Genomic DNA, 24,158 nt, shown 5'->3' on the forward strand with positions numbered 1-24,158 from the left:
GCTTAACGCTTAGTTGGCACTTGAATTCCGAATCTACTCAAGGCATGAAATGTCTGGAAATGTACAAGTAACCTGTTAAGAGTACTGGTCTGGTGAAATGTGCCTGTCATGCTAAAAGTTTTCAGCAGCCTCATATTTACAGCACTGAGCTACACACCAACATGTATATACAAAGAGAACTGCACACCATTTACTGCACATTGCAACCTACTTTCACAGCAAAGTTTTCATATACAAAGCTTAAACTTCTTGAATTATTAAAACATTGCCACCTTGAACACAAAGCAAACATTTATTTAGTTTGAAACAAACCTAGTTCTGAAGCAAAAGCCTCTGCTGAAAACAGTCCCATCTCCTTCCTGCTGAGTGTCTACAATGGGAGATTTCACTGGCATTTGCACTTCAACATGAAGCATGGTCTCAAGGTTAATAACCATGTACTGATTCTTGCCTCTCAAGTATTGCATGTGGGTTTGTCCCAAGAAGTGAGTTAAGAGCTGCTCAGAAAACTGATTTTGAGCCTTTGGACTAGAGTCTGATTTGTGTGAGCCTGAATTACAAAGATGACACAGTTCCTGCCTCTATTTCTGTAGAGTCAGAAATGATACAAGCCAATTTACTACCTGATTTCACATTGTAATGAAGGAAAACAATTTCAGTGGGGTTATTTCCCTTCAGTCTGTTGCTGAAGATGGAGGAACTACAGCTCTGTGTGTATGTTGTCTTTTTTTAAGTGTCTCTCTAACAGGAGTTACTTTTTGGAGAAGGCATTCACTTTCCCCTTCGTGGCTGCAGCCTGTGGGACAGCATCTAGCAGAGTTCTTTGTTAGCGTTTGTTAGGCTGGAGATGAGGTTCAGTTGAGGGATTTGTGCTGAATGTTCTTTTGCCTTGAGTCTTAACGCTGCAATGCTTGACGTTTTTCTTTCAACTGCTGCTGGATCAGTGAAGGCAGTAAGAGCAGGATCTGATGGGGGTCCAGGAGCTTTCATTAGTACTGACGCTGTTGTCATGAGAGGATTTAAAGCATTGAGAAACCTGTGTTTGAAAGAAGTCAATATTATCCAAATTAAGAATTGTTTTGGAGACAAGTACCTATTGAGTAGCAGTTTCCCCCACTCAAAGGATCAGAAAAAAACATCAACATTTCCATTTTCTTTCAAAAGTACCTTTTAGCTGTGTCTTCCCCTTAAAAAAAATACCAAACCCCCCACTCCAAACAAAAAATCAAACACTTTAAAATAAATGAGACACGATCAAATGTGGCATGTGCATACCTAGAGCAGCAATCGTTTGCTTAACTCTTAATGTTAAATCCTTTCTAAACAAACCTTGGATGCTGCAGATCAGCCTGTTCTGTGACAGCAATAAACTACCTCATAAAAGGACCAGTTTATGTGGCTGTTTAAGCCACCAATTTGCTCAGACAAGTTTATTCTCTGCGAAAAGCAGCATTGGTCTGTTAATGTGAATCTATGATGGGCTGTAATTTCAGCAAGAGGAGAGTGCTATCTTCTTCTATATACATCTTTCTCTCCACCCACCCATTATATGCACAAACACACATGACACACTTGCTTTTTTCCAATCTTGTGATGCATCAGAGCAGCAGCAGCATTTTGCTGATAAATTTCAGGTTGCCAGGCAAGAAAGCCTGGCAGAAAGCTGTCTGCAGGTTCAGCCAAAATGAACTGCTGGAGTTCTAGATGTCTGACTGCAAGGAAAGAAGGCAAAAAAGGAAAGAAGGCTAGCTACGGGTCTGTTCTATAGGTTAAGAGCACAGCACCTCAGAGGGAAAAAGGCCTGGCTTTTAGTAGGACATGTAAGAATTAGGAAGATCTCTCAATCTCGCTCTGAAGCTGTGTTATTCTTGTATAGACCAGGCTTCTAGTCTCCTGAGAAGAAATGTCTAATGCCTTTATTCTCTCAAATCACCTACAAGCCTTGTCTGTCTGCAGTCAGATCTTTATGGTGTCAGTCTGTGAGATAAAGATGGTGCTGGAGCCACCTAGATTACAGCAATCTATGTGAAGACCAGAGTTCATCGAGACCAGCACTTCAGTCAGTATGCACAATTGTTCTTCAAAGAGCAATTACATGTTAAGTTTTTACTAGCATGACTTAGTTTTAAGTCTTGCAGTTCCTAATCAAGTGATCCTACACAGAACTAACCACATTTTAGAAACTTTATCTATGGAGGCATGTTTACTGAGAACATGTGAGTACCAAATCAATAAAATGCATCATTTTTCAACAGCTTGGAGATTTAGGAAGAAAAAAAAATTCTATACCTTCCAAAATGTGGATTTAAAATAGGATTTCTGAAGAGAGAGGTCCAGGTAAGGCTGCTGAGGCCAAATGGCCCTAAAGTTGATGGATTAAAGGCTGGAGACATGGATGGCATAGCCAGTGTTGAAAGAGGCATTGACCTCCACGTGTGATCTAGGAGGGGAGTGTGACTCAGTGGAACATCCAAAAATAGACCAAGTGGGTGTGTTAGGGAGATTCCTGGAACAGTCCCCAGAATTTCATTTTTTTCACGTTTCCTCCACTTTGCCCTTCTGTTTTGGAACCAGACCTTCAATGAGAAATTATAAAGGCATTAGATGAACTTATTCTGCAGGTTGTCTTAGCAGATACTACTGCACGCAGTGATACAGGAGGGAAAGTACTGTTAAACCAAAACCCACTTCTTGAATATTGGAGACCCATTCATAAACAACTTAGAGGGTTTATTAAGAAATAAAACAGTTACAAATACTGTAAATTTCACTAGTCTCTAGCTCTAACTGAACAGTCCCATATGTTTTAAAGCCATTTGTGCGAGTTTGAAGCTAGCTAGAATGTTTTGGTGAGAAGAACTAGACTACAAGCTGTGAAAGAGAAACCATGGTGATGTGTACCTCTTCTAATCTGGTTGATTCTATTCCAAACATAGATAAGGGAGTTACTCTCTGTCCAGGCTTTGGGCTGCATTTTTCTCTCTAACCTAACCTGATTAATCCACCTGCTTCCTAGACCCCTGGCCAACCCTCCATTCTTCCTTGGGAAGAAGGCAAGGTCTAGGGTAAGGTTGAGGGGTGGGAGAAAGTGGAAGGGTGGTTGGGAGCACCTCCTGGGGACTCAGGTTTCTGGGAGGGGTGTTGTGCTTCTGTATTACCTTTTACCTTGTATATTTCTGTATATAACTGTATATATATTGTAAATATCTGCTTATATATTCTGTTAAGCTGTAAATATAAGCTTAACTCAATTTACAGAGCTGGCTGAGCCTAGTCTGGGTGATTTCCAAAGTGTGGGGGAGCAGGGAACACCCAAACCACTACACCATTGTAATATATAAACCTATTACCTGAGAACTCATGATCACTTAGCTTATGAAAGGAAGAATTATAAGTTTTACTATTTAGTGAAAATTAAAAGCCACATAAGAGGTGGCTGTTTCTGTACAGATACCTCAGGAAGCAACTTAATTGTGACTGTAAGAGTAACTGGGCTAAATGTACAGTGTGTGCTTTTTACCTTGATAGCTGGACCACACAGTTTCGAGAGGACTCGAAAGTAAAATGAGAAGCTTTTGTTAACGATCATAAAAGCACACAGCACATAGTTACTTGGAAGTGATTAACTGAATTGTAGTGAAAGCCAACACTGAACCAGAAAATCTAGTCAGCAGTATAAGAATCAGGGTATCAAGCCGTTCCTAAAGGGACTTTGGCTAGTGTTGGGTTTGTGTAGTAAGCCGTTGAGGCTATTGCCTCTTTGAGCCTGACTAGTCATTGTTTTAGCCCATTAAACATCTTCTAATGGCTTTAGTCAATCCAATCTACAGAGCAGAAAACTGACTTTTCATGCTGTTATTCTTCAGCATTCACTGAGAAGAAGCTTTCAGATCCAGTATAGTAAGAGAGAGCTGACTAAAGAGCATCAGCTCTAAAAGGAGAGAAAGAGGACCTAAATCAAAGATATTTGAAAATGGATTCTGCCAAGGCTGAACACTCAACATCCAAATGTACTCAGCTGCTCAGGTCCTATAGGCCTCTCTGCAGTGGAGGCCGTGGAAGGTGGACTCTGAACTGGATCTAGGTATGGAAGGAAGGCTTTCAGCTGTGGCCCATGTTCTCACTCGGCAGTCTTGTAGAACTACTGTTGCAATTCAGTGAGCTGCTTGCAAGTACATTTTGTGTATAATAACTGAATGCACTAACCAGGATTCAGTATTTAGTAAAGAAAATGCTAACACAACTAACTAGAAGTCGCTGCAAAGACCAGCTTCTGTCCTGGACAGAATTATGACTTCCTGAAATTTACTTATGATTTAGGACAAAAGTAAACTTCCAATATGACAGGGGTCAGGTAAGAAAATTGAATTTGATTACTTGAATCAGATGAGTTTAAAAATCCCAAATATTTCTAAGTGGAGCTTAGCTAAGGTCTCTTGGTTGAAGACCATCAACTCCAAGGTGTTTTCTATGAAAATAAAACCCAAATAAAAAGGCAGTGAATTGTCTTACACTGCAGATACATAGATAAAGCCTCTCCCAAAAAGGATAAAACAAATGCTGCAGAAGTATAAATTGCCTTATTAAATCTTAGCATTGTTTTTTCATCTGTTCTTCATAAAGAAGCCTAACACAAAATCTGTATTTCTGCTCTCTCTGTTCCAAAATGAGCCCATCTGAACACTTGAACTTTGACTGCAAAATAACTTTTTTAATGTTAGAGGTGATTTTGGACTTAGAGTCAAACTTAATTAGTCATTTCTCAGATTTTGTATTTAGCAAACACAAAGGAAATACCAGTGTTAGGATCTAATAATTGCCTGTGGAAAAAAAAGATGCCTTTCAGCTCCTTACTGGTACAAACTCATCAATGCAAGTGCTAAAAGGAGCAAAGACATGCCTCATACCTCACACTGAAGTGACAAACAGCTTTAAGAATTTAGTGCTTACATTATAGTCATTAACATTCAGATTAGTCACCTTGAACCTTTCGTTAGGCTGTTTTCCTTTGCTTCCAATAAAAGGCTTAATTTGCTATTACTCCATTTTCAGACAGATTGGAAGTGCCAAACTAAACAGAACAGAAGCTGCTATACTAGTCTTGAGATTTTTATGGTGTGACTGTAATATCAGTGATAAAATACTTTGGAGAAGATGCATTATGTAGTACTCAAAGGTGAGTTTTAAACCATTGAGCTTAAACTGCATATTAAATATTACCCGAATTATTTTTGTAATTACTGGCACCAAACACATCCGACAAAAGAGATTTAGCTCTTTTAAAAAGCTGACTCTATAAAACAGCTTTCTTGCTGTAATGAATGTATCCTGTTTAACTGATGCAGTAGCTAATGATGAGAAAGAGACACAGGGATGTGACTGTGCCATGTTCCTGCTGTAACTGAACACAGGACTGGCATCAGAAAAACGTGACAAGGATGTTTAGATCAGTTATATTTGTAAGCTAGTGTTTCAACACTGATGCAGTTTATGGTACTGAAATACCTAAGCAATGCTTCAGTCCTCACATTAAGAAAATATTCCTTCAACCTTTTCTTATTTTTCTCCCATCCTAACAATAAGAATTATGAGAAGCAGAAGGCAACAAGAGATGCGAATGCTACTAAGAGCATCCCAGCATGGCTTGAGATGATGAAAAGGTTTTGCAGGCTCTCAGACCACCCCTTTCCCAAGCTAATGAAGAATACAAAGATTTCTTCCTGCCATCTTAATGCCTCCAAACAAGTAAATAGTGTGGGTTGAATGATGGGAATCTCTTTGAAGTGATGCTCAAATAAGTGTATGCTCATGGGCAATGTTTTTCCTTATTTGTTTTCATGTAAGACTCAGAATGCAAGAGTGAGGGACAATGAAGTGGCTGGTATCCCTTTCAGCTGGTTGACAAAGGCTCCTCCCCAGAGAAACAGACCTCAGTTTGAAAGCATGCTGAGGTGAAGAAATGGTCTGGCTGCACTTGCTAAGATTAGTTTCCTTGGTTTTTACACTTGAGTAAATAAAAAAATGCCACTTTTCATGTCAGCTGGTTTAGCCAGGTACTGTGGCAGAGGTATGGAAGTCTTCATTTCACACAAGACACTACACAGAGCAACTATGGGCACAGGCATACAAGGCAAGTATTTGGGAACTAGGATAGCTTAAGTACAATGCATCACCATTTATATAATTGGTTCTGTGCACCCACTTCTCTTCGGGCCAGGCGGCTGCCTAAGAACACACACAGAAACAGAGGCACTGTGCACTGAAGCTCACCCTAACTGTGCTTTACTCATGCCTAGGAGACTTGGCGTTAAGATCTGACAAGGAGTATGGAGGTGCATGGAACAGCTCTCTGCTAGTCCCTCCGTTCAATGGAGATACCACAACTCTGCTATTGTTAATTATTTTCTGACTCCATCAAATGTAAACATTTCCATCTTTTTCAGATGGGTCATTAGGAGAAGAGGTCCTCTTTGCATCTATCACTGCACAGGTCAAATGACGTACAGAGCAAGTACCCCTTGAAGTGAATGTGGCAGTAACAGGTAAGTTAACAGCATTTCACCCACGTCCTTTCCACTGGTAGATGCCATGTATGATTGCCAGATATTAGGGCATTTCAGTGACTAGAAGGTTTGGTGATAGTTGGTAGAGAGAGGAGACACACAATTTCATCCAAGTCTGCAAAAGAGATAAGAAATCCACCTAGGTGTTCTCAGATGAGGTAAGGCCTTTTGGAAGATGGCACATGTTTAAATAAAAAGCTAAAAACCTGCAGCTTTAGACATGAGCTAGTATGAACCACTGCAGATCGGGGACTCAGGTAATGACAGCAGATGCAAACAAGGATCTGTCAGCAGCAGGTGTAAGCAGGGCTGTCACACCCAGCAGCTGCACCAGGTCTGTCTTTCAGAAGCGTACCTGTCCCAGAGCTGTGCTGGGACAGGGGTTCAGTCAGTATCTGATACACAGCACAAGCCAGATGTAGAACAATTGTCATGTTGAGCTTAAAACTCACACAGTTTGAAGTTTGTTTGGGTTTTTTTTGGTTAATGTTTCTGTATGCAAAGGGATTTCTAGCTTATACAACAGCTGAATCTAAACAACCAGCTGCTTAGGAGGTGAGCTAGTGCTCTGGGACGTGGTTTAACGGCTATGGTGCTGTTAGACCAACACTTGGACTCAATCTTAGAATTGCTTTGGTTGGAAAAGACCTCTATGATTCTATGATAAAGTACAAGTGCTTAGTGTCAGGAAAAGCTACAAGGGTTAAACTGGAGACTGCAGGATGATTAGTGTCTGTTTCTCTGTGCTGAAGTTCTAGGGCTGTTGCTATTACTACAGCCCAGCCAAGCCATAAAATTCTCCTGGACAGTGCCTGGCTGTCATCTGAATGTCAAGCTCATCTTTTATTTGTTTTACTCAGCCCTTGTGAAGTGTGACTGTTCTGTTGAACTAAGTTAGAGCAAGAAAAGAGTGCAAACTTCTCTGCTGCCCAGGAAAATGATTTAGGCTGTCCCAGCGAACCTCTCATCTGCTGTAAACCAACTGGTTTATGTTTTTTTTTCCCCCTAACTCAAAACTGAGGAGACAGTACCTGCCTTTGTACCCATGACGGCGGCTGCAAGTATGTGTGAAGTGCAATCCAGGAAGGCTCTTAAGATCGGCTTTTTCCGCTCCAAGCCCCTCTCCACCCCCGGCATGAGGTAACGGGACAGTTTTTCCGTCCTTAAAGGACTACCCGAAACGGACAGCACCCGCTACCCCCGGCCTCCTGCTTCCTCCCTCCGCTACGCTCGCTCAGCCGAGGGGGGAGATTCCCAATAGCTGCTCTCAGCCCTCCGGCGCAGTTTAGAGACTTGGTCCCCAGCCCCGGGGAGGCCGCGGAGGACGGGAGGGAGGAAGGGTCGGTCCCCGGGCACCGGCGGCTCTAGGGTGGAGGCAGCCCCCGCCGCGCCCCGGCACTCACCTGCACTCGGGCTTCTGTCAGGTCCAGGCGCACGGCCAGCTCCTCTCTGCGGGGCAGCACACCGTTAGCCGCCGCGATGCTGCCTCACCGGCGCCCGCCGCCCCGGCCCGGCCCCGGCCCTCCGCCCGCCCCCTCCCGCCGGCGGCCGCTACCTGGTGAACACGTCGGGGTAGTGGGACTTGCGGAAGGCGCGCTCCAGCTCCTCCAGCTGGAAGGTGCTGAACGTGGTGCGGTACCGCCGCTGCTTTCTCTTCACCGGACCCGGTGCCTCGCCCCCCGCTGCCGCTGCCGCCGCCCCGGGCGGGCGCTGCTCGCGACTCGTCGCCGCCGGCTCCTCCGCGGGGCCGCGCGCTCGGCCGGGCCGCGCCGGCGGCGCCGCGCGCTCCTCGCCTGAGGGGAGAGAAGCGAGGAGTTACCGGGGCGAGCGGCGAGCGCCCCGCCGCCAGCCCCGCACGCTGCCGCGCTCACCCTGCCGCCCCGCCGCGGGGCCCCGGCCCAGGATGCTGTCGATGAAGTAGGAGGTGAGGAGGTGCAGAGCCGGCGGGGCGGCGGGGGGCGCGCTCTGCATGGTGGCGGGCTGGCGGCGGGCCGGGACCCCGCACCGCGCCGCGTTTTATTGGCACCGGCGGCGCCCGGCTCCGCGCCCCGGCATTAGCATTTCATTAGCGCGCTGGCGTCAAGGCCGGGGGTGGGACGCGCCAGGCCCCGCTCGTCGCGCAGGGGCCGGGCCCGTGGTGGCCTCCCCTGAGGCGGGTCGGAGGAGAGCCTCTCGGTCCCGGCGGCCGGTTGGCGGGACAGCGAGAACTTTTTAAAGCGTCTTCGCGGGCGCGGTTCTGGGGCGAGGGCGCTGAAGTTGTGCCGGGGTGCGGGAAAGCCTTACCCGGCCCGTCAGCAGCTGCCGGTGCTGGGTCGCGGTTCGCACAGCGCTGGTGCCGGGAGAAAGGGAGCCGGGCGTGACGGTGGCTGCCCGAGACCAGGAGCTGCGAGGGGCAACTTGTCAGTTACACAGGGAGAGAGGGGTCCTTGGGCTTTGTCTCGCTACTGCTTCTGCCCAGATTACACTTCGGCTTTTTAGGACTGACCTTGCAAGGTGCCGTGTAGCTGGCAAGTGCTGGGAAAATGCACAGACCCATGCGAGACTGAGGGTTTTTTTTTGCCTGGAGATCTTTAATCCCATTCCTGCTGGAATTCTGTTGGTGCTGTTGCAGCAATGATTCCTCAACAGGAGGTCTGGGAACTATTTCCTACACGGAGACTTCCAGCAGTTCTGCGATCGTGCTATGTGGAAGTGTCAGAGACTGACGTAAATCAGATGGCAAAATGAATCCTGATGTCTAGATTTTGGAGGATAAGAATGAAATATCAGTCTAAAGGAGAGTGCAGCAGAAAAGGGCTCAAAAAAAGTAAAATCCCCAAACCAGTGGCTGAAAGTTGAAGGCAGAAAAGTTTAGGTTAGAAATGAGACATAGATTTAAACATCTTTGTTTATAGCTAATCTGTAGAACAGCATTGCTGGTGAAGTTCTGGGTTCTCTGTCTGTCAAGACTAGATGGATTGTATTTGAGAGAGCGAAAGACTGCCAGTGCAGCTACCTGGATCTGTGACCAGACACCTGACTGAATAACGTTTTGATTCCCTCTGGGACTGTAGTCCACAGATTATTTTTTGTTCTTTTGTCCTCTTCTCTTACCTCACTGAGCCTGTGTGAATGCTGTAGTGCTTTTGTCTTTCCTTACCGATAGACTTCTTTCGGGCTGTCTCACTGCTATGCTGCATGGTTCTTCATTGAGTGAGCCCTCAACATTATTCCTTTTGCTATAAAAAATATTTGGCCTGGAGCAATACCTCCATGAACCCATTCCTTAAGCACCTTCCACGAGAAGCTTTGGGAGAGCACTTACTGATGCTAACTCTTGAAAAAGTAGGCTGCTGTTTGTAGGATTTCTATATTTAAGGGTTATCTATACAGAAAGTGGTTTTTAGCAGCTTTCTTGGCCTTTCCCAGATTCTTGTCCCATTCAGATCCTGACCCTCAGCTTCTGGCTTCAGACTGACTTGTCTTTCTTTGGCTTTGTAAAGTCCTACTTGTGTTTGTAGAAGCGTGTCATCAGAGGAGAGCTAAGGTCACAGAACCTTGTAATAGTGGTAAGTGCTAAAGGAAGCACAGGAGTGCTGAGAGACGCCACACAACTGAACTCCTGCATCCCCAGACATAACTGTAGATTTTAGCTGGGATCATTTTTGGGGAGCAGGGTTTGGAAGTAATTTTTACTTTCAAGGTGTGTGTGGAAAACACGAGGTCCATCTGTAGCCTTTTGGAGGGGCAGGGGGCCAGATGTATGTACCCCTTAAACTCAGAATGGAGAAAACCTTTAGTGTTCAACTGCCATGAGGTTTCCTGGCATACTGAAGGAAAACAGCATACACAGGGGCAGGGACAAAGGCTCCCACCCTCCCCTGCTGCATGATTCCCTGGGTGGTGTGGTTGACTGAGAGAATACAACACTGTTTGTCACAGAAGAACTTAAGTCAAATATATGTTGAAGTTTTTTTCCACACAGGTGAAGCAAAAAGAAATTTCTCTAGATATGGTTATGTCTGTGCTTCCTGTGGTTCAAACTGTCTCTACCATAAATTAGCTTTTACTAGCAGGTAACCAGGAGTGAAGTGTTGTACATGCAGTGCCCAGAAAATGGGACTCATTTCCAAAAGAACCTCATAAACTTCTGGGCAGAGAACTATGGCACTGCATGCCTGCATCACATCTCCTATCACTCACAAGCTTCTGGAAAGACTGAGCTCTGTGGTAAAGGGTTGGATTTGATGATCTGTGAGGTCTCTTCGAACCCTGATGATACTGTGATACTGTTAAAGACTTCATTGAGAGTATTGGGCAGTGAGACATGGAAGCACGGAGTCAGCACTGGAATACAAATTCAGGAGAAGCCACTTGGCTGGTTAACACCAGATCCGCCGATGCTCCTGGTCCAGCCCCAACAAAACCCCTAAATACTATGTGAGGAGGTAAGATCCCCATAGCACACATAGGTAAGTGGCTGGGGAATGTGGTGAGTTGCTCCTCCCATGGGAAAAAGCAAATTATTTGTGGGATTGTCTTTCCTCAAGGATTTGAATGTTCTTCTTGGTGGGTAATGTGGGAGGATGGGGAGACCTGGTGTGTGCCTCAAGGAGATTTAACTTTGAGGGAAAAATAATCTGTGATGTGAGTTGTATGTTGTAGATGTCCTCAGGCAAGTCACACTGCTGGCTGGAGTTTTGACTTGGTATTTTGGAGCTGTATTGTGTCTTGTCATGATCTGGACAACCTGTGTTGTGATTGCTGCCTAATGACATTGAAAAATGCCCTAACAGAGTGTGATTTAAATGACATTTTGATAATTTTATGCTTAACCAACCTCGTTGTCCACTGCTTTCTTGGCTTTCTTTGGCTTCCATACGAAGTAAAATGTTACAGATGAATCGTAAAGCTCACCTTGTCCACAAAGTGTTTGAAAGATGAAAGGATGTGTGTGTGTGTGTACATTGAAATGACGGAAGAGTTGCAACTGCATGAGAGGGACTGATACTGACTGTGACTGAAATGTTTCTTGGTCTGTTTTAAGGGCACATTGATTATGTTGCATCAGCAGTCTTGGTAGTGCTTTAAATACATAAATATATGTCTAATGTATGGGCTTAGAAAACAAAGCCCATCTATATTGAATCAAAGTTCTGGGATAAAGTGTGTGAGGAGGTTAACACTAAAAACTTCTTGAAGAAAATACAAGAAGTTAGTTTGCCAGCTCTGCAGGGATTTTTATTGGCTTGAAGAAAGAGGATGGCTTCTTACTACAGACTTAAGTACAGAGCTCGGATAAAACAGAACTGCTTCTGATGAGAGCTCAGAGTCAGCTTTGGTGGATGTTCTGGGAACCAGACCCTGAAAGGTGCTGAACATCTTTCCTGCCAAAGAGCTTCTCCAAATTGTTTCATGTTCTTTTAATACAGTTGGTATCTCATTGCATTTCTGTTCTACACAACTGCCTGAAGAACTGGGTGAACTTGAAGATCTTTTTTTATGGGTTTAGATTTAGGTTATGTGTGGCAGGCTTGTAAATACTGGGGAACTGCAAGACTAGCTGAATGTTGTGCGACAGAGCCTTATCTGGCTTAGCAAGGTTGTCTCGGGCCAATTGATACTTATTATACCAGCTGCAGTAACTCTTTTGTAATGGAATCACAGTATGCTGGTTTCCCATTTCAGTTAATAACTTCTGAAAGTAATGTAAGTGCTTTTTGCTGATTAGGCATACCTGACTGCTTGGGAAAAAATGTGTGCACCATGCATGACAAATCAGCTTCCTTTTTTGTGCTGCATATTCAAGAGCACAATAAAATACTAGTTGGAAAACACATGAGGAGTTGGGGTGTTGCTGGCTAACTCTGGAGAAGCTGTTGTGTTGAGATGGTGGATACTGCTGTCATGCTCATTCTGACCAACTAGCCTAGAGCAGATGCTCTTCTCTATGTCCCTGTCCAAATCTACTTGCAGTCTTAATTTTGGATTTATTCTTTTCTTCCTCTGCAGGTCTTTTATTTTGTGCAGGCAAATAAAGTGAGAACCTCAGTCTCCTCTTTGTGCATTTGGTTCTTGAAGGAGATTGTTCATGAAGGGTGGGCATGTAAGAGGTTGTAAGAAGTTCATGTTGAAATTATGTGATAAAGGATTGTGAGACAGACCTTGAACAACTTAAACACAATGTACCAAGTGCTCTTTCAGCAGCTGGTCTAGATGAAAAAAGAAGAGCTCTTGGCTGCATAGCTACTTCAGGCAGTGCTGTTACGATATTGTAGTATTTACTGAGTCTGCTAAAGCCACCCCTTTTGGGAGCACAATTAGGTGAGACTTGTCTCTTCTGGAGGGCAAAAAATGCATGTTTTAACTTCTGAAAGCTTATAGACTTTGCATTTATAAAGGAAAGCTTTAAAACCTAGTAGAGCCTAGGGGCCTGCAAGTCCAGGTATAAATAAAAGTAACTCAATTAACTTTTTGGGGCATTCTCAAGACAAAGTTCCAGGTGATAGATTAATAAGCTAGTCTGTATCTCTGTTCAGAGGTTCCTTTTTAATTTATGAGGGGTGTCAGTCCTCTGTCATTCCTAGAGTGAAAGTTACTCTGTTTTTTCCAAATTACTTTGTATAAGAACTAAAAGGACAGGATGTTGGACTAAGCTTAGAAGCTTAGCACTTTGCTAATTATCTCTGGTAAAGCTGTGTGTGGTTGATATACTTCATAGTTGATATTTACTCATTTATGGTTGTAAAATGGATTGTACCCATGAAATATACAATTAGCATCTCATCTTTTTAACCCCTTAGCACAAACTTGTGTTTGCTTCAATCTGAGCACTGAAAAATCTGTTTCTGGTTATTTTCCCCCTGGTGTGTTAGTTATCACGACTACTTCAGAAGCAAGTCTTTATCAGACATGTTCTTCAGTATTGTTTGACGTCCTCTGGAGTTCTTTTATGCAGGTGTGGAGATAGCCACTTCTTCCTGAACACTGCTGATACTATGACTAGCTCCAATTCACTTCTGTGCTTATGCAGAGGGACTGAAGTCACAAAACTTTGAAGAGTGTGAACTGTCCAGTAATGTGCAAGCAAGCCTCCTGCTACAGTCTCTGTTATTTGTATCTCACTTCCACAACTGGAGTAAGTAAATGCTGCTTCATCTTATTTCTTTACAAAACTTCTGCTGCCATCATTTTTACATGGGGAGCTGAAGCATGGAGAGATGGAATGATGTAGGAAAGGTGATGGGCTGTTCTATATAAGGGGACTGCTCATGTTCAGCCATACTGACTGCCCTGTCCCTTTGATGCACCTGCTTTAATACACTAAAGACTATATAGTAAATATAACTGCAGAAATCTCTGATGTCTGCATCTGTTCTGACAAAGTCATAAGGTAAGCAGCCTATCAAGAGGTAAAAGTCTGTAGAAGAACTTTTCTTTTAGTGTGTCTGTGTGCACATGGCTGCTCCTGAATAGCTGAGAAGTTTACTATAAAATGAATGCATTTGTAGTGAGGTTCCTGCACTATTTTGTGGCTTGATTCTTTCTTGTCTTTTTAAGTATCATGTGATTTGGAGTTTGGGAACTCCTTTTGCTGGACTTACTAAGGTACAGTCTAACTGGGCACAGGGGCTTATTGCACACTTTTCTGACCACAGCAGTTCTGTTTCTCATGCATAAAAATGAAAGTGTGAGGGGAATCAGGCCTGATCTGTGTTCAACTGCAAATGTGTGATTCTGAGATGTGGCATCTGAAGTCTGCTGCTGCTGCTGTTTGTGACAGCTGCTATCAATATTAAAGGGAAATAACTGCAGTCTACAGCCAAGCTGACCTGTCAGGACTCCACAGGGCTATCAGAAACAAAACGGGCACCTATTTGTTGTTTTAAGTCGTGACATCTGTGACTTGGTTCCCCGGATTGAAAGCATGAGAGAGATTGTATCATCTATTAGTCATTTGGCTTCTTTATTTTTTGAACTGGTTCTGAATAGCAAAGGCTGTATACAATTACTCTTACCTTTCTGGAATGGGAATGGAGAAAATTATCAAATGGAAACAACTAAGTGTATAAGACTTGAGATGAGAAAACTGTTGGAAACTAATTGTGGATGATGGCACAGCTGCATCCTGGGTCTGAGTAAAGAGCTGGATTGAGACAGCCATGTGGCCTTATCTGAGAGGAAGGTAAGTGGGAAACAAAGGACTCCGTTCTCTCCTAGAAAATCTGTATGTGGATTTAGTCCATCTTTATTCAGAAATTTGTAAGGATATTTAACTTGCTGTGTTTTGATACCAGTGGTAACTAGTGATGCAGTTTTGAACTGCTGTAGATTGGAAGTCAATGGGCCTAAACACCTGCTCTGTTGTTCTCCTGGAATGGGATATTATCTGTTTCTGTGAGCGTGGAGTCATAATATTTCAGCAGCAGTGTATAACTGCCTGGACTTAAGATTAATTTGTGATCATTGTAACTATTCAGTTTCATAACACTAGAACCTGAAGGAGTTTTGATGAGTGGGAGTGAGATTGGTAGAGGAGAGAGGGGAGAGAGAAGGAAGGACCAGGGAGACCATCCTATAGAAAGAGCTTATTCCATCTTTGTGATTGTGTATGTTGCAGAAGGAAGAGGTTTATAGCTTTTATTTTTAGGGAGCTATTTCCTGATAGTGTTTTAATGAGAAATCACAGCCCACTGCTGTTAAAAGCAGGAGGTGCAGTTAGAAGATGTAGATTTTCTCATCTGTCCCCTGCCCCCACATGCATATCCAATATGGTTGGAGATGCATGTCAATTTCTTGCAGACATGCTGTTCACACTGCTGTGATGAAGCTGCAGGTTTCTTCCCACCAGAATTTTCTTGATTTTACCAGCCTGTGCCATAACTCTTATGAGAACCAATTCCTCTGGTGAGCTCTCCAACATCTGCTGACTTTGAAGAGAGCTATGCACAGTGTGAATGTAAGGCAGCATCTTTCTCAGACCAAAAAAACAATGACCCTTTTAATTGTCTGAGGACCTGTGCACTGTATAAAATCATTGTAAACTCCTGCTTGAACTTCGCCAAAAAGACAATGTCGATCTGCTGATATCTCCTTTGGAATGGAGAATTTAAGGAATGTGAACTTTTTGCTCCCTCTTGTGGTAGATGTAGAAACGGGAAAGGTTTTGGGAAGAGCTGCCGGTTAACAGCGAGGGAAGCTTGGATGTCTGCTCTTTCCTTAACGCCTTGTAGCAGAGTTAAATGATAATTTTGGCGTTACCCCAAATGGCATGAAAGTAAAAAGTTTTTTTTTTCTGAGATCAGAACGCGGCTCTGAAACAAATGACTTTAAAAAAAGCAAGACTGAAAGGTTTACTGTATTGTAACTTTCAAACAGCCAGAGAGTGCAGAATGGTGAAATGCAGTTACACATATACCCTGTGGATCAGATTTTACAGCAGCACATGAAGGAAGAGCTATATAACTAATACTAGTTAAAGTTCTTATGACATCTCTTGCAGATCTTCATGCCACTTGTTATATATTTTCCTTTATGTGTTCTTGAGTCTTCTGCAGGTTTGTAATCCAATAGTTCATTTTGTGCCCTGTCAACTTTCTTGACCTCAGAGTCTGCAAAACATTTAGACAGAACTTCTCCCTTATCCCTTAGGTAGAAGTCATGAGCATTATTACTCTAGAAATGAGAAAGTAAATAGCAACAGATAAGACCCCAGAGCATTGCAAGTGGCTACATGCTGTGTAAAGATGCTGTGTTTTCTGTATAATAGCAACTTTTTTCCCTGTATAATAGCAACGTTTATGAATTTACAGAAGGTTTGGGTTTTTTTGTCCTTACGTGAAGAGTTTGCACCATGTCATCTATGGGGTCAGGAGCCTTCACTGCAGTGCATAGTAAGTTTTGTGTCTTTGCAGTGGGCTGCAGTGTTAGGGCATGCATGCATATATGTGGGGGTGGTGTCCAGAGAATCCAGAACCACCAGACACTCTGCAGCAATGAACAAGTACAAAGCCTAATCTTGAAGCTGAGAGGCAGGTGAGGAATGTTAGACAGGTAAGCAGTTATGTAGTGGTTACAGCTAATGACCTGTTGGCCAGTTCAGAGAGAGACAGGTCTGGCTCATCTATACAGACCCTTACACTGCAAAATTGCTACCTTTTTGCCTCAGTAATAGCTTCAGTGTTAAGCAATGATGATATAATTGCCTAATATTTTAATCTAACTAAAAAAATTTCCAGAGCTCTTTTTGGTAGGGGAAGACCTTTTTTGAATTGCCTTCATGTCAGCTGCTTCCTTTTGCAATGTTCACATACATGACCAGGGTATGAAAATGAGTTTAGAGCAGAACAGCTGCCTCTTGGGGAAAAGTTTTAGCCAGATGGACCTGCTTGGCAGTAGCATTGCAGATGAGTAATATCCTGTAGGTTATATCATGACCTGCCCTCTCCGTGGACTGCAGTTCTATCCATTTAATATCTGCAAACTCCAGTGTCACCAGTAGTCTTGTGGGCAATACACACCATTGGTGGTGGTTAGATGTGTCCTGATTTTAGAAGATGGTGAAAGATTTTAACATTAATGAAGCTTTCTGATGTGGTTCTCTTGACAGTTCCAATGAAAATTGCTTTTCATTTCTCATTGTAGTGGTTTAAAGAGTGTGACTTTGCTGCACAGTGAGTATGTAGATATCTGTAGTTTTGCTGCTGGCACAGAAAAAAAGAGTTCAAGGAACTCAGTAGTTGCTTTACCTGGATTAGAAGCTGGGCTGTAGGCCTAAAGTGCACTAAGCAATGCAAGCATTGAGTAGGCCACTGGGACTTCTATTTTCAAGAAATACAAGCTGTGGTAAATGTTGAACATCCTGCACTGAAGAATCTTCATGTTACCTGTCAGTCAAACATGTTATCCAGGGTGCACCTAAGCAGATAGGTGTCTCCTCTTGTGTTATTTCAAGGTGTTGCTGTCACATTGCTGGGGATCTGCAGAGATACAGAGATAAATATTTCAGTGGTGTAAAGCTTTTCTTACTGATGGGACACATGTGAGAGCTCAGTGACTTTACAGTCTCAAAACAATGCTTGACATACTTTTGATAGCCCTTAATGACAAAAAGAGATCAGTCCCTCTTTCCTTGTTTTAAAACCACTGCAAAAGTGCCTTGGAAAGGCCAATGGCAAATAATCTGCCAAAAGGCTAATAAAGGACCACAACTTCAGAGGTCCACCTGTTACATCTACCACAGAAGACTACTGGGAAGTACACCCACCACTGAAGTACTTGGACTGTGCCTGTGGAAACATCACTGGATCCAAGGAGTGATACCTCTCTCTCTCTCTGCCTCTCTCTCTCTCTCTCTCTGCCTCTCTCTCTCTCTCTGCCTCTCTCTCTCTCTGCCTCTCTCTCTCTGCCTCTCTCTCTCTCTCTGCCTCTCTCTCTCTCTCTGCCTCTGCCTCTCTCTCTCTCTCTGTCTCTGCCTCTCTCTCTCTCTGTCTCTGCCTCTCTCTGTCTCTGCCTCTCTCTCTCTCTGTCTCTGCCTGCCTCTCTCTCTGTCTCTGCCTGCCTCTCTCTCTGTCTCTGCCTGCCTCTCTCTCTGTCTCTGCCTCTGCCTCTCTCTGTTTCTCTCGTTATGTCTCTCTTTCTATGTATCTCTGCCTCTCCTTTTTCTTCCTTTCCTCTTTCTGCTCTGTTCCATTACTGAGAGTTGTCTCTGGCTCTAACAAACCCAACTCATCAGCTGTTTGGTGTTGGCTCACTTTAATTTACTCCAAGGGAATTTTTGAATCTTAGCATGACCTGCTCTGCTGCCCAGGATTTGCTTAGGATACCAGATTGTGACACTTTAATGTCTCAAAACATGTGAGATTTACTAAAGTATTGATTGCTCAAGGAGCAGCCTTAAGCCTTTTCATTGCATGAGTAATAGAGGCAAGAAAAGACTGGATGAGGTACTTGGTGCCATGGTCTAGTTGACTGGATAGGGCTGGGTGATAGGTTGGACTGGATGAGCTTGGAGGTCTCTTCCAACCTGGTTGATTCTATGATTCTAAGTAGACTATGTGCAGAAGTGATGGATGAAAGCTACAAAATACACTGAAAAACTTTTAACTTAAAAAAAATTAAACAGTTTTCTATGAAACATTTGTCTCATGGGTTCTGGAGGTGTGAGCTGCTGTTTGCCATTGTGGTGCAGTTTCTTCAGTTGAGTGTTGCAATATGCTAACCATTGTAGCCTATAGTTACAACTCTTGTTTGTTTCAATGCTGCTAGCTCCAGGCATTTTTACTTCTGGAGAAAGGTGCCAAATGTTTGCAGAAGTGGCCCAGAAAACCCAGAGATTACAATGCATAACAGATGGCATGAGTTCCTTTGAGTGTGCTTTCTGGCTTGGAGCTGTTCAGGATACACCTAGGTGCACTGCTGTCAGTACCACCAAAGGGCTATGGAAGGGCTGACAGTGCTTTAAAAAATGTCTCTGTCTTGCCTCTTGTGCCCATTTCCTCATGAACCCTTACATGCACTGCTCTCCTTCCTAGTTCAGATGATTGCATGACTTTTGTCCCTGCAGTAGCACTGCGTATGGGGAGGGTGTTGTAATTACAGAGGAATGAAACAGATATTTATTTTACACTGGCCAGCAAAATAAATATCTTTTATCCTGTTAGGCTGTTCACAGTCCTCATTAATGGACTAAACTTGCTAGTTTGTCTCTTTATCATGTTGATAGACTTGTTAAATGAAACCCTGTGAGATCAGACAATTTAGTCCTGTGGCCAGTGGCAGCTTTTCACAGCAGTGATTTCTAGCTGGGTTGTATGTGCCAAATGTCCAGGCAGCTTGTGCTTATCAGCATCCATTATACTTTTTGTTGACTCGAGCCATTAATAACCTGTCAGATTAGGTAATTAGGCTGTCTCTAGTAGCCAGGGGAAATTGTTTTTCCCTAACTGATGGTATGGGTTGTGCAGTTGTGCAGATAAGCACTTGGTCAAATGGCAGTTCGGGCGATTTTTAACTGGCCTTGCTGATGAATGCAGTAGTGCTGAGGCATAAGGGGCAGATAACAAGAGAGACAGGCACTAAGGAAAATATAACCTGCCTCTTTCAGAACTCTCTCCAAACAGGACAATGATTCTGATTATCTGTAATGTAGGAGTGACCCTGTTAATTTCAGTGCTGGAATGGTTTTTTAAACATTGCTTCATTCTTCTGAGTTAAAACTCATCTCAGACCTCTCTTTAAGAAGTGTCCTTTTACCTCTATGAGTGAAGCTGGCTATTGCTAGTACCCACTGTTGCCCTGAGATTCTCTTTGTGTAGTGACCTTCTCTCTTTGGCAGTCTGTTGTGCCCAGAAAATACTTCAGCAGTTAGTAGATGCAGGAAAAGTCTGTTTGTTATGTTAAAGCTGGGATCCCAGTTCTTAGGTGAATGACATTTACCTAATTCTAGGAGCTATCAATCTTCAGTGTGAAAAGGCTGAATGTTGTGGCAGCATCCATCAAGGCAATATGTCACTTCATTTATGTGAAGCTTTCTGTCGAAACAGACAAGAAAATGAATTTTTCTGAGAAGCCATTTGGGTTCCACGTGATTAAGGGCTTAAGTCCTCAAAGCTTGCTTTATTTGAGCCAATTGTTAAAGTGGGTGCGAGAGCTGCAGAGACTACTTTATCCTGCAAGGTTGGTAAGGTGAATGAATTCCTGCACAGAAAGGCATTCCAAGAGAGAATTCAACTATACCCTCAACTATACCCTCCCATCAAAAACATACCCACTCTGGAATGGAGTGAAGCTTGGGAGGGAGGCAAGCCAGCACAGAAGTAGTGATTCCCCAAACCTGATTGTACTGATGCTGCCAGGTTCCTACAAAGGGCTGTGAGATGGCAGCAGCAACATGTGCTCATCTACCCTGTCCTATTGGCTCAGTGACACTGAGCACTTCAGTTGTGCTTGGTTCCAGTGGACACCCAGGAGGTGGAGCGATGGAGTGTCAGAGGGCTAGAACAACATCTGCGTGTATAAATGTTACAGTGAATGTCTTGAGAGTGATGACTTGCTTCTGGTCGTGCTCATCTTGCACCCTAGATGAGTGGTGTGGAGTTGACCCGCCTGCCAGCTGCCTCTCTTGAGTGTTGTGTCTTGAGTCCAGATGCATTACAGAGATTTGTAGCCAGGGGCCTGCCATCCTTCTCCATCTGAGTGACCACTGAGATATATGTGGCATAAACCTAACCAACTCCAAGTCAGAATACTTCTTGTGCAGGATACATTGTACAGGAACAGGAATGCTCTCTCCTCCCATAAGAAGCCCCTGAAAGTGGGATGTGTTTCATCAGTGGGATTTCCTATTTCCCTGCTATCTCCCTGGGAGATGTGCACAGGATGTCAGCCAAGCCAAGGGGAGAGCTGATCCTTGCCTTGCAGATGTGGTGTGTGGACCCTAAAGGGAGCCAAGGCGTTTCCTGTTCAGGCAGTGGCACCTGTCTCTGTGCCCACGAAATTACCTGCTTTTACACTTCTGTGCACTGCCTGATGAGACAACAAAGATCACTCTTAAATGTCACTGAAGAAATGTTGCTGAACCTCTGGATGATAAAAATAGAAGATGTCTTTAAACCCTGCTTTTGGTTTACTGTCTGAACCTTGGTTGTGGTTTGCAATACATCATGATGCGTTTACTGGGGGTTCAAGGACTGGAGACAGTTGGTCTCTGGACAACAATCCATTAGAAGCCATCTTTATAACTCACTCTGAGATGAGTTAAGCTGCTGCCTGGTTTATGGAAGTGACTGGATTCAGCCTACTGAACTTTTCACTTGAAACAAAGTGGAAATTCCCTTGCTTTGGAGTTCAGCAATTGGAATTGAACTCCAGCGATTGTCTTTTGTCAGAGTGGCTTTTCCTTAATATAGTTACAGGCTTTGAGCTAACCCAGTTCAAATGCTGCCTCCATTCCAGTTTGCTTTGCTTTCCTTCTTGCCACCCTGTCATGATTAGCCATGTATGTTGTGGGTAGTGTCAGTACCTCTACAAGCACAATCAGATTGTTAGGAAGCTGCTTTGTCCCCTGGGTCTGACAGTACATGAGCACTGTTCTGTGGCGTGAGCAGGACACCTTGCACCTTCAAATGAGAGCTCCATGTGGATTTAAACAGAATTTCTCCATTTCTTTGGCTCTGCAGCCCCCTCCCTCTTGCTTAAGCTGCTGCCCACAATTGCCTTAAGTCCTTTATTGCTCTTAGCACTTCTGCTCTGCCTGGTCTTGTTACACTGTGATTCTCCTGGGCTTGCTAGTGTTTGGCCTGGTCCAGAAAACTTGATCAGGTCTGTCTGGGGTAGGATTCCTGTTTCAGAGGGGTCTTAAGAAGTTTACTAGAGACTCAACAGATCTCTGATATATTAGTAACATGACCTGTGGTCGTTGGAGACCGACACTGATTCTGAGACAGTAGAAGTACATAGAAAAAGGAGTTAGAGAATTGCATTGACATTAGGGAAAATATTGAGTATGAGGATGGTTTTGTCCATCTGTAAAGGGAGAGATCAGATGAATTCATCTGTATGAATACAACAAATTTGCACCTTAAGGCACATAAAGTCAAACTCTGATTTGGAAACTCTTCCTTCCCCAGATAGTGGCCACAGATCAGCTCCCTATGATTGTCAAACAGCCATAAAAGTGCAGAGCCCTCTTCAAGTCTCCTGTAATGGGAGAAGGGGGAGGAAAGGAAGAAATACTGTTAAGTGGCAGTGGCCTGACCAGGTGCTTGATGAGTTGGGTCATCTGTAGGCCTGGAAGAGAATGAGTTAGAATAAATCAAAATCCACTTTCAATAGCGTGAGGCAACTGATGTTCTTAATTGTTGTAACTTCCAGGCTGGGCAACGTTTTTCTTGTAACGTGAGTAGTGCTCAGAAGAATCGAGAGGGAAGGAGCTAAGGAGACGCCGTGGAGTGAAAGAGCAAGGGTCACACTGGCTGGAGGGTGGGAGCTAGAGTGGCATCCTCTGTAAAACATGCTCTGTGCTCGCAGGTGGTTGCTTTCTGCAGCTCACTAGTGCCACACCACTAATAGTGATCTGTAAGATCTCAAGCTAGTAGCTGAGCTTTGATGGACAACGAAAGTTGGCTGCGGATTTCGCCTTGAATTCACCCAGCACTGCTCCCAGCTTCAAGGCGACAGCCGGCAGGCAGTGGGCTCCTCAGAAAGCCCGATCTCCCACCCTCCGTTTTGCTGAGGCGCATCGCTAGCTGCGAGGAACAGCCTGTGCAATCCCTGACTCCCTTCCCCGGCTGCATTCCGCGCCGCAAGCCGCCGAGCTTTGCCCGAGCCGCCGGGCTGGCCGCGGGGTGTCGCCCGCCGCCGCCGTGTGTGAACGTCAGCACTGCCGAGCGTCAGCCCCGCTGGAACCGGGGAGCCCCTGAGTCTGCAGGGCTTCTGTGCCGCGGCGAGGGTTGTGTTTCGGCAGCCTCAGAAAAAGCATCACTGCTGCGGGCACCTGCGTTAGATATTACTTTCCGCAGCAGCCCAGGAAAGCAGCTCTAAGTAGCTTGTTTCAGACATCAAATATGGGTAGCAGTGGAGAAAGCACAAAAGTAAGTGACGGAGGGTGTCCTGGTTTCACTCAGATGGAATGCTAGCCATGGTATGCAGGCCATCAGTAATTTTGAGTCAGCCAGTGTGCATTGCCAGAAACCTCTCAGCTGGCTGCTCACCTGAATCTTGCAGAACTTTGGGGGAAAAGCTACCAAAATTCTAGGGGACTCAGGATTAGGATTGAACCTGAAACCTAATTCCTGTGTGTTCCAGGCAAAGAAGATATAAAAAAAAGGGCCACTACTACTGCTTCATTTTACTTTTCCTATGGCTTCTATCTCAATCTCATTAGAAGCAAGACAATGTGATCAGTCATGATATTTCCATGGCATGAGGTTAAATAAGGTCAAACACAAGCTCCTGCACTTACATCAGGTTGACCTCTGGCATCAATACAAGCTTGTGGGATTCTGGCTTTGAGAACAACCCTGTAGAGAAGGACTTGAGGATACTGGTGGATGAAAAGCTAGATGTGAGTCAGCTATGTATGCTTGCAGCTCAGAAAGCCAACCGTATGCTGGGCTGCATCAAAAGAAGTGTGACCAGCAGATCAAGGGAATGGATTCTCCCCATCTATTCCATGCTGGTGATACCCACCTGAAGTACTGTGTCCACCTATGGAGCCCCCAACACAAGAGGGATGTGAAACTGTTGGAATGGAGGGCTGGAATGTCCCTTCTGTGAGGGCAGGCTGAGAGAGCTGAGATTGCTTAGCGTGGAGAAGATAAGGCTTTGGGGAGACCTTATATCAGCCTTTCAGTATGATAAGAAAGTTGGGTGCAGTCTTTTCAGCAGGGCATGTTGTGACAAGACAAGGGGTGATGGTTTTAAATTAAAATGGGAGATTTAGACTAGATCTAAGGAAGGCATTTTTTGTAATGAAGGTGCTGAAATACTGGCCTGGGTTGCCCAGAAAGTTGGTAGAAATCCCATACTTGGAAACAATCAAAATCAGGATGGATGGGACTCTGAGCATCATGAACTAGTTGAAGATATCTCTCCTCACCTTAGAGAGATTGAACT

The 24,158-nt window shown here is 44.2% G+C and overlaps 1 protein-coding gene across 1 annotated transcript; it reads right to left on the minus strand.

The window, feature by feature from the left end:
- Positions 1-273: 273 nt before the first annotated feature.
- Positions 274-8,534, minus strand: LOC135183743 (homeobox protein ARX-like). The gene is made up of 5 exons (XM_064158926.1): positions 8,435-8,534; positions 8,119-8,356; positions 7,967-8,012; positions 2,290-2,576; positions 274-1,036 (listed from the first exon to the last, which is right to left on the minus strand). The coding sequence occupies exons 1-5, from the start codon at positions 8,532-8,534 to the stop codon at positions 811-813; spliced, it is 897 nt and encodes a 298-aa protein (XP_064014996.1). The 3' UTR covers positions 274-810.
- Positions 8,535-24,158: the final 15,624 nt, after the last annotated feature.

The sequence above is a fragment of the Pogoniulus pusillus genome, chromosome 19 (assembly GCF_015220805.1).
Source record: "Pogoniulus pusillus isolate bPogPus1 chromosome 19, bPogPus1.pri, whole genome shotgun sequence".
NCBI classification, from domain to species: domain Eukaryota; kingdom Metazoa; phylum Chordata; class Aves; order Piciformes; family Lybiidae; genus Pogoniulus; species Pogoniulus pusillus.